The 10,752-nt window shown below is 63.3% G+C and overlaps 1 protein-coding gene across 1 annotated transcript in view; it reads right to left on the minus strand.

Annotated features, from left to right (window-relative positions):
- NOTCH1 (notch receptor 1) overlaps positions 1-10,746 on the minus strand; it is a gene marked incomplete in the record, with an annotated part of 50,268 nt that extends 39,522 nt beyond the window's left edge. The window contains 2 exon segments of the mRNA XM_027766288.1: positions 9,009-9,087; positions 10,650-10,746. Coding sequence (XP_027622089.1) covers positions 9,009-9,087; positions 10,650-10,710 — 140 coding nt within the window.
- Between the last annotated feature and the right edge of the window lie 6 nt (positions 10,747-10,752).

Raw genomic sequence — 10,752 nt, forward strand, 5'->3', positions numbered from 1 at the left:
GGGAGGTGGCGGATGGCCGAGTGGACACAAAGGCCCGTGCAGGGGTCAGTGCTGACCTGGGCCAGCCCACTGTCCGGCTTGCCCAGGCCTGACCAGCTATTAAAGGGCCCCACAAGTCGAGGGAACTGAAAAACAGCTACTTAAGCCACCATGCTCCACGGAGGAAGGGGGGCTTTTCACCTGGTCTCCCCGAAAGGTGGAGCCCCAAGTTGCAGACCAGGCTAGGAGTGTGGGTCCTCCCCTGGGGAGTTTTGGGCCAGTGCCTCCACTATCAGGGAGGCCAGGGATGGCCAGGACAGCCACTAGGCCTTTGCTGCCAGCGGGGACGACAGAGCCCGGCCCTGCAGTGCTCAGGCGCGTGCATGTGTGCAACAGGAGCATGCGGGCTGGCGGCCGTTGGGAGGGCTTAACCCACACCGAATCCCAACCCGATTAATTAGGGCAGATGCAGTGGCCAGGCCGTAGGAGATCCTGGCAACCTCCTACCTCTGCTGCTACAGCAGGTGCCTCCAGGGCATGCTCCGTCCTCTGCCAGGGTCCTGTGCCTCCTCTCAAGTGGGCCACACGGCTGCCACGAGCTCCCCGTGGACACCAAGGATGCCCCCCCCACACTAGCTCAGGACTAAGACACTGAGGCCATGCCCCACCTGGACTTCAGGAGCTCCTCAGGGGCTGCTCACAATGGTTGAGTGGGGAGACATGGGCCACTTACAGACCAGCTCCCTGGGGCTCGGGCAGGTAATGCCACCCTAACCTCTCCTGTCACCACGAGGGCCACACAGCAGGCAAGCACAGCAGCTCCCAGAGTGCTCGGCTGCAGGACTCCTGGGGCCGGCGGGGTTGAGGGGTGTCCCACACTGCAGGGCCATGCCCACCTGACCATCTGACCACTCTTTCATCCAGGGCTCAGCTGAACCCTGGGGCTCAGGGCCCAGCTCCCCGCACTTCCTTGGCCCACAGGATGGCACCCGGCATAGCCCACTGCTGACCACTGGTACTAGAGGCCTGGGGACAAAGCTCACACCTGCCCACCAGCTGGAGGGCCCCAGCTGCAGAGCACACGGGAGGGCTGGCCTCTGCTCTGTTCCCCGACCCCACTCCCGGGACCTTGGCAGGGCCAGTACTAGGCCCGCCCAGCTTAACCACAGCATGGGTGGCCAGCTTTCCGATGGTCCCAGAAGTCACCCCAATAACTCTCGCTGCCTCCCCAAGTCAAACAAGGCATGGAGGGGCTTGTCCATGTCCCATCCCACAGAGCCCCAGTACCCAGCAGACCACCAGGCCCTACCCAGCCCTGCATACCTGCAGGCCGTCTGCACTCTGGCCGGCCCCTCGGAGCCCTTGCAACCCCAGCTACTGAGGCCCCCGGACATGCCGGCTCCAAAAGGCAACATCCCGCCGACAGCCACAGCTGGGGCACTGCCCACTGAGGAAGGCCTAGGTGTCATCTCAGCAAACACGGGGGCCCCAGACCAGCAGGCACTAACCGAGGACGTTCTGGGGAGGGGATCCTTGTGGAGAAAGCGGGACACCCTTGGCTGGGCACGGCAGGGCCCAGACTCTGCTCTTACAAAGCACTGAATAAGGTACAACCTCACCAAATCCAGCCAAGTCCTTGCCCAAATCCCGTACAAATTCACCCATATTCCATACGACCTCACCCAAATTCCGCACGACCTCACAAAATGCCACAGGACCTCACCCAAGCCCTGTATGACCTTGCCCCATCCCACACGACCTCGCCCAAATCCCACACCAGCTCCCCGAATCCTGCATAACCTCACCCAACTCCTGCAGGACTTCATTCAAATACCACACAACCTTGCCTAAATCACACACCACCTCGCCCAAAGTCACCAAATTCCAAACAACTCTGTCCAAAACTCACACCTTACTGAAACCCTATACCTCACGCAAATCCTACACAAAAAAAAATCAAATCCTGCACAACCTCACCCAGAGCCCGTGCAACCTCCCCCAAACCCTGTGGCTAGGGCTGGTCTCCAGAGAGACCTCTCTGTTCAAGGTCTGGGATCACCGGGAAGAGCTCCAATGTGGGAGAGACCAAAGTGGACACCATTCTGGCAGGGGTGTGGGGTCTGCAGCACCAAGGCAGCAGTCCCTTGTCATAGCCTGTGTGTACTGAAGATCGCAGGAGGCTGGACTGAAATCAAAACCAGGAGGAGGGACGGCGCCTGTACCCGTCGGGAGCCAGGCACCCTCCACACGCTCCCTCGGGGGCGCCCGTACCCGTCGGCAGCCAGGCACCCTCCACGCGCTCCCTCGGGGGCGCCCGTACCCGTCGGGAGCCAGGCACCCTCCACGCGCTCCCTCGGGGGCGCCCGTACCCGTTGGGAGCCGGTGCCCTCCACGCCCCCCTCGGGGAGGTGGCTCCTGTCTTCTGGGAAAAGGTGAGCTGCGGAGGAGAGTGAGCAGCATGAGCATGGGGTGCAGTTGCTAGGGGGAAAGTCCCACAGGGGCAAGCCCATGTGCTGGGTGCAGCCGGAGGGCCACCACCTGCCCACCTCCTCCCTCCCCTGGCTTGGCTGCCGGGCGCCTGTGCTGGGCTGACCCTGGTCCCCGGTCGCAGGCACCAGCTCTGCCTGACTGCCAGACGCCGAGGCTGCCCTTGTTCTGACCACTGGATGGGGAATAAGCGAGGAGGCATGCCCCTGGGGCGAGGACAACCCCAGGGACATAAAGATGGGAGGCTGAGGGCCAGGAGGGGCCAAGGCCCAGCCCCTCCCCGCCTGCCCACCTGCCTCAGCATCTTACTGAGAAGCTGGCGGAAAAACGCTCACTCAGAACCCTGACTTCTGCCCCAAACCTCTCGTTTCCAGTAACCGCGTCGTTTCCGCTCAGAGACAACCAAGGCTGAGAGGAAACGGTGGGGGCAGGTCCCTGAGCCCGCAACGCCGGCCTCTCAGGGGCTGGCTCTCCCCACCCACCTGTTCTCTGCATCCCTCCCACGGCTCCCCCTGCAGGTGGCAGCCCGCAGAAGGCCCTCCTGGGATAGGCCCGTGGGCACCAGGTCTGGCAGTGGGAAGGGGAGTCTGGGCTGAGAGCCTCGGCCTGGCCTCCGCGAAGGCCTGCAGGTGGGTGCCAGGGCTCCCCACGGGGAGTGCCGCCCTGTGCTGGGTGCTGCCATGCCCACAGACCAGGCACTTCCCTCCGGCCCTCCAGCCAGGTGTCCCCTTCTCAAACCGCTGCCCATCTCCTGGGTCCACCGCACTCACACGATGCCCACGCTGTGCAGGCCCTGAACCCGGACCGCGTCAGCCGCTGCCCTGTTGGGGTCTGCTCAGCGGGTAACGCCCACAGATGGTGCCACTGACCCAGCTCAGAGCCTGCGACCCCGGGCCTGGTGACAGGACCCCTCACCGACCCTCAGAGCAAGGCTGGCCTTGTCCCAGCCCAGCTCCGGTACGTGGCTCATTGTCCCATGGAAATCTCAATCATCAGCTCCTAGCCTGCCTCCCGGGCCCACCTGGTGCCCACCCGTGCGGGCAGGGCCAGTGAGCTGGCCGAGGCTGGGGCGCAACTTCAGTGCCTCCTGGTCCCTGTGAGGAGTAGCCAGCTCTCTATAGTGCTGCCCCGGGGCAGTGGATGGGGGAGGGCCTGCAGAAATGACCCCTCAGTAGCGCAATCACTCTCAGGTCCACAGATGCACAGAGCAACCCCAAGATGTCAGCACCATCCGCCCCACCCACTTCTGGGGACCCCCAGGTCCCAATGCTGAAATGGGTCTCTGCTGACCAGCACGGATGGGCCCTCAGCACTTCTGAGGCAACCTGAGGGGTTTGCTTCTGTGCCTATGGGCAAGGGACCCGGACCCGGCTCTCCGCACACAGAGCCCTCACCTCCTGGCCAGCCCAGAGTGTCTGGGGAAAGGGGAGGCCTAGAGCTAGCCATGCCTCTCCCTGCCCAGGGCAGGAGACCAAGGAGCGGGCAGCGGTGAGCTGGGGCCTCACTGCCCACTCCCCTTGCCTGGGGCCCCCCTATCTGCCAGTCCCACCCCGGCCAGTCTAGATGCTTCTGCTCGAAGATGGCAGTTGAAGCCCCCCTTGTGGTCAGCTCCTCTCTCCTGCCGCCTGTCACCAAGCAGGGAGGCTTCCCTCCTGCCCAGGTGAGGCTGCACCTGCTGGGCCATCCAGGCTAGGGCCTAGCACCCAGAGCACTCAGCGCCAGCCCACCTGCAAGCTGGCCTGGAGGCTGAGCGGAACTGGCTCCTGGCTGTCCCTCAGTCCACCCTGGCGCACGCCAGGCTCCTCACGGCATGCAGGCACATGGACAAGGCCAACACTCCCGGGAAGATGAGCTGGACATTAGCACCCCCCGGCCGACAGACAGCACGAGGACTCAGATGCTGGTGCCGAGCACTGGCCAACCCGATGGCCCCAAGTGGCTAGAACCCAGTCCCCAAGGCTACCAGGCCTCGGCGGTGATGCAGATGAACCGGAATGCTGGCACTCGGCGAGAAGCCAGGCATGAAAGCCCTGCGGTCAGCAGGGGCAACTCCGCAGCGACACAGAGGGGCAGGGTGCCGGGCTGGGGGGCAGCCACACAGCCTCGTGACCACTGGCCCCTCGGTCAGCACACTTGGAACCGCTCACCTGCAAGTTCTCCAGTGTCATTTGCCCCCCAGAAGCCCTGACGCATACGTACCCCGAAAATGCAGTCTCGGCTCTCGGCTGCACTCAGGGTCCCTCTCTGCCCTGGCACTTCCACAATCACAGCCCCTTCCTGGCTCTCGCGCTCGATCCCCGCTGCCCGCCCATCACAGGGCTGGCACAGATGCAGCCCCAAGGGCTCTAGGACCACTTACCCCAACACCCTCCTGCACAGAGGGGTAACTGGGGCCCAGGAGTTACGGTCTGGGGCACAGCAGATACGAGCCAGCTTGCCGTCGGGGTGCCGGGGTAGGAGGCAGGAGGGCCAGAGACAGAACCAGCTCTACCTGGGAACACGAGCCAGACACACCCTGGCCCGCAGGTGCGACGCCCCGAAGTCAGCCACTTATTAAAGCCAGGAGGCTTCCTCCTTGGCCTCTGGGAAGCTCTGGACCCGACTGCACATGAAGAGCCCCCACACGGCTGGCCTCAGACCCTCTCCGCCGCCTCTGCTCGGCTCGGACTGTTGTCCCATGTGTCGACTGGGATAACAGTCCCCCCACGGGGCCGTACGCCCAGGGAGAGCCCCATGAGCACGGCGCTACCATGGCCGCGATGCTGAGAAGGGCAGTCTAGGTGCCTGAGCAGCTCTGCAGACAGGAGTGAGACAGGAAAGCTCCGTCCCAGAGGGGGCAAAACCCCCGGCCCAGCCTGGCACTGCCCACTGCACTGCCAGTGGTGGCCACAGCTGCCTGCTGCCCTGGACCATGATGCCCTGCTGCCCGGGGTCTGGGGGTCCTGAGGCCCAGCCCGGCCACCCTGTGAAGGGCTCCGCTCATACTGAATGCCCTGCTCCTGCTTCCTGCCAAGACCACGGTCTTCTCTCACTCTTCCTTAAAAAGCCTTTGTCCAGTGGAAAGAAGGGTTGCCATTCAGAGCCAGAACCTGCCCAAGAGTGCACCGTCCTTCAGGAAGCCAGGCTCCCCCCGACAGCCACGGCGGCCACAGTTCAGGTACGGACGCAAGCCTTGCGGCTGACGCCATGTGTGTTTAAACGCACTTTTCTAACCCCAGCGCTCTTGAAGACCAGGCTGCATAAACAGAGGAAGTCCTGCTGCAGACCTCTGCAGCCTGGGGGGAGGGTGGGCAGTGACCTGTCCCTCCCGGCCTCAGCCTTGCCCGGCAAGGCCCGCAGGTGACTCAGTGGAAAAAGGGAGCAGGTGACAGAAGACTTGTTCCACTCGGCTCCTCCGGCTCCTCCGAGCAGAGCACAGCAGTCACTTCCCCTGGAGCCTCCTTCCTCCTCTTTGAAAGGGAAGCCACACCCCCAGCCCGGCTTCCTCCCAGCAGCCGGGAAGTGGCTGGGGCAGTGCAGGCAGGGCTGGGCGGTGGCTAGGGACACTGGCTGGAGAAAAGGAGGGGCAGGATTCTAAAAACCCTGAGACAGCTGTGTGACCCTGGGGCCAAGTACTGACCTCTCTGGGCCTCTCCCCTCTTACTTCCGTGCCTGTTGTCGGACCCCAGTCCTGTTACATACAGGCTGCTGGGAGCCAGGCCACCAGTCAGGGCCCAGCCCACTCTGACACGTGTCTGACCCCCCACCCCCACCCCCTGCAGCTAGTGGAGCCCAGCAGGCAGGATCGGGGCCGGGCAGGAGGCCAGGATGCTGGCCCTCAGGACCAGCAAGGCCCCCACCCCTGAGCAGCTCCTCTGGGACTCTGAGTTGATCAGAGAATGAGGATCTTGAAAGCAGCACTGTCGGGTCACAAGGAGAAAGCAGGGAGAGCACAGATCCCTCTGGGGCCACCGCACTCCCTCTTACACCATCCCGGGACCACCTGACAGATGGGGAAACTGAGGCTCTGGCCAGCCGACGCCCCAGTGTCCTGGAGTAAGTAGGCTGGGGGAACCAGGCCCCAAACGCAGAGTCGTCCAAAGCTAAAGGCCATCATCCTCCAACCAGCGCCCTGGGAGTGATGGCATGCCACTTCAGAGGCCACCTGGAAGATGTCCAGTCCTAGCCATCCAGTGGGGTCGGTCAGAGAGCGCACACTCATCCAATCAGAATCGCTCCCTCCAGCTCTTCCCACCCTCCTCCAGTCAGAGGGAGGAGGGGAGCCGCCTCAGAGGCAGCCAGCAGGTTGGAAGGAGGCCCAGGGCTGCAGGGACTCCCCAAGCCTGCTCAAGGGGCCATTGCCCTCCCACCACAGCCACAGCACAAAGCCCAGAGCCTGAGCTCCACCGAGCACACTGCCCAGACCTAGGGACGCCTGGACCTCTGCAAGGCACGTGGCACCAGTGGGAAGCACTTTTCCCAGTGCTGAGTCCTAGAACCTCCAGCCGGCGGCCTGAGGGAAGGGTCCTTCTCCTTGGGGTGCAGTGATGACTCACCAGGTAGAGGCACGCCGTACCGTGACTCCACGTTCCCACAGCCTTTCACAGGCACAAGTCCAGGAACCTCCTGAGGGTCATGACTGGGCGTGCAGAGCCAGGATTTGCACGGAGGTCAGTGGGGCTCCCAAACCTGTGCCCCAAGACCTCCTGGGTGCTCTGGCCAGCTCCCAGTAGACCTCCTGGGACTTTTAAGGATGGTAGACAGGAAGGGGTGGACAGAGAGCTCCATCCCATACCTGAGCCCAGGGAGGGAGCCAGGGGACCCTACCCTGGCTCGGCCGCGGTGCCCCCCAGCTGTAGGGTGTACACACCTGCAGCTCTCCCAAGCAAGGCCTGGCCGCGTCACTGTACTGTCCCGAGGCGGGAGACTGAGCAAGGCACTTCCGCTCTAGCTCCTAACCGGACTGGTGGGGTGCGCACAATGGGGTCTCTGTGGGCTGAGTTTGGCCACATGCCAGGCCCAACTGAGGCAGGCCAGTCACCAAAGGCCGCCTAAGAGGAGAAGGAAAGTGTTGGCAAAGACCCTAGGTTTGGGAAGTGGGGGGAAAAGCCACCACCCCAGTGCTTTGCTGTCTTGAAGGGAGTTAGCTCAGAGGTCAGGGGCGCGGTACTGAAGGGGCCACAGTGGTGTGTACCCCAAGGCACAGCACGCCCAGCTGAGATCGCATGTAACCCACACTGTGGCCCAAGAAGACCCCAATAACAAGCCCTGGCGTTCTGTGGGCCCGGCTTGCCCGCTCTCTGGTGGCACTAAAGAGACTATTCCTAAATCCCCTAGAGCAACACACCCTGCCCTCCCAAAGTTCTGTGCAGGGTAAGAATATCTGCATCCCTGGCTTGCGTGGGTGAGAGGCAGAAGAAACAGGGCCCTCTGCGGCAGAGAAGGGGGTTACACATTCTGGGAAGCCACGCATAATTAATCACACACCATTCATCCGCCTTCCCCGACAATAGCGGCTGCACTCCCCCGAATCCCAGCTGTCGGTCTCTGAATGGAAGGAAACAAGATTTAGGGCATCAAGCGTCAGTGAGGCTTCTGCAGGGGGAGAAAAGGGCCCCAAAAACGCAAAAAAAAAAAAAATAGTGTGCATTCATTAGTGTCCGACAAAGACACAATCAGCTTTGTCCATTAAACTGCTCACAGACCTGCTTAATTGGCTTCGGTTTGGAGAGGGTGGGGGGCAGGGGGCTGCCTGCCCACAGGCTGGGCTGCCAGTGAAGACAGGAGCCCGGGCTGGGGGTTGTCAAGGGAATGGGCCTCCAGCAGTTGGAATGAGGGCACGCCGACGGGCTGGGGAGCCAGTTCTGCACCGGCAGCTTCCAGGGGAGGGGGAGGAGCCTACTCCAGTCACTCAACACCTCCTCACTGCTCTGGTTGGTGCTCACAGGCCAGCAGAAGACAAGCTCAATCTTCTCATCAGGTACCTGTCCCCTCCCCAAATACACCATGCCTGTTTCACAGCTGAGGACCAAGCTCAGAGCCACAGGGCCACCAAGGGGATGCAGACACCAGCACCCAGAAATCCAACTCTAGACAGTGACCACATGCAGAAGCAGGCTCCCCTGAGCTTGCCACCTGCCCTCTCCAGGCGGTGCTGACCATCGAGGGAAGGTGTCACCTGCCCAGAGGAGCTTCCCCATGGGCGGGGGCCCGTGTCTGTCTGGGAATGGTCCACAGCACCTCTGGCAGGTCCGCTCTTTCTCAGACACTTTGAGAAGAGCCGCGGGGCCAGGGATTCCAATCCAGTGCCCCTGGAACCCGAGGTGGCCCATGAGGGAGCTCTCAAACCTCAAGCGGCCAGACCAGCTCCATGGGCGGCATAATTGCTGGTGATTAAGTAATTGCCAGACTTTGTCCAATAAAAGTCAGCACGTGACCGCGCCCAGCCTTCTGGGCCATCTCCAGAGGACAATGGCCTAGTGTTCTGTCCCCTGCCGCGCTGCTGCAGAAAGCAGGGGCTCTGCTCCCGACAAAGCGACAGGTCCCCCAGGGGCGGTACTCACACACAGGCCTCTGTACCGTTGGCAGCTTCACACTTCCCGCCATTCAAGCAGGTCTCACCGGGCTGGGAGCATCGCAGGCCTGGAAGGTTCCAGAGACAGGGGTCAGCCTCAGCCTGCACCAGCGCCCGGCTCCCAACTGCCAGCCCATGACCCTGGGGACAGGGTCTGCCACTAGCCCCAAGCCAGGGTCCTCTACTGCCCCACACCTCAAAGGAACTCCACTCAGTGATCCAGGGTTGCTGGGGGCAGGGGACCCACCAGCCTGCCCAGAGCTCTGTAGTCAGAAATGCAGTCCAGACAGGGCACACTCACAGTGGGCAAGGGGCGGCCTGGGCTGCCTGGACAGCACCGCCACGCTCCCTAACTTGGTACCTGCCCGCTGCTCACTGGAGAGCCCCCCGGCAGGGCGTGGGCCCCCACTCAGTCCCTGCCATGGACCCTCACTGTCCAGCTGAGTTCTGCAAGGGGGCCGCTGGCGCGGGGGTGGGCACACTCAGCTCGGTCGTGGGAAAATGCGACAGCTGCAGGCCCGCCGCCCCGCCCGCCAACAAAGCGCTGGCCACAGAATCAGAGCAGCCCATTGTCGCGGGGCCGCCTCCCAGGGCACTGGGCTGCATGGCCTGCCCCGCCTCCGCGGACACCCAATACCTGCTCTCAGGACGGGCATCTCCAGGGCAGCCCCCCCACACACCCACGGGAGGGTGGAGATACCTGTCCCAAAGGAATTCACCCCCTTCTCCAGAGGGATCAAGCCCTGATTCCCCCCTACTAAGGCTGCCTGAAGGAAGCCCTGTGTTGGGGCGTGCGTGTGCGTGTGAGAGAGAGAGAGAGACAAGGCCCTACTTTGCTTTTTGAAAGAGGATAGATAACTCGCATTTTCGACTTTTTGGGGAGAAGCTCCCTTAATCGTCGTCAGGTTCCCGGAGACCCCTTGTGTGAAGCAGACAGAGAAGTTCCTCCCGTCCCACTGCGTCCCGGTAAAGACTTCCAAACTTCAACTCCGCAAAGTAAAAGGAGCCGGTCCCGGCAGCAGCGAGTCGTCCCACACCGCCCTCCCCCCAAACTGTGCGCCTGAGAGCCTGGCTGGGGCAGCCATGCAGGGGGGACTAGCGGCGCCCGGGACCCGGGCCCACGCAGCCCGCCGCCGCTCGCGACCGCACCTCGCTCCCCCAGCGGAATCGGGCTGCCGCGGTGGGCGAAGGCGAGCGCGGCGCCCCGGACCCCCATTGTGCGCCCCGGTATCTCTCCCTGACGCCGGACAGAGACCAAGAAGAAACAACATAAAGAGCCCGAAAGAAGCAGGAAACCAAAACCGACTCGATTCAAACCGAAAAGTATTAGTAGGCAGCCCGCCCGCCCCGGGGCGAGTCCCACGCTCAGCCGGCGAAGGGCCAGGCGGGGTTCGGCCTCCGGAGCTCACAGCGCCCGAAGCCGGGCTTCGATCTTGTTCCCAGAACGCGAATCTGCCGCAAACGAAAGACGTCCAGGAGGACGGTCCGTGCTCCCCAACCCGGGACTCCCGCCTCCCCTACCTTGGCCGCCTGGTCTCCCCACTCTCTGTCACCGAGGACACGCACGGGGCGTCCCCAAAGTTCCCAAAGGGCGCGGGAAGTTCGAGCTCGCTGGTGGGCGGGTGCCTACCTCGTGCGCCAAGCGCGGGCAGCAGCGCCAGGCAGAGCAGGGGCGTCAGGAGCGGCGGCATGCCTGCCCGCCGGCTGCCCGCTGCGCCCGGGCGGAGGCCTGC

This window comes from Tupaia chinensis, unplaced genomic scaffold (assembly GCF_000334495.1).
Source record: "Tupaia chinensis unplaced genomic scaffold, TupChi_1.0 Scaffold142100_1, whole genome shotgun sequence".
Taxonomy (NCBI): Eukaryota; Metazoa; Chordata; class Mammalia; order Scandentia; family Tupaiidae; genus Tupaia; species Tupaia belangeri.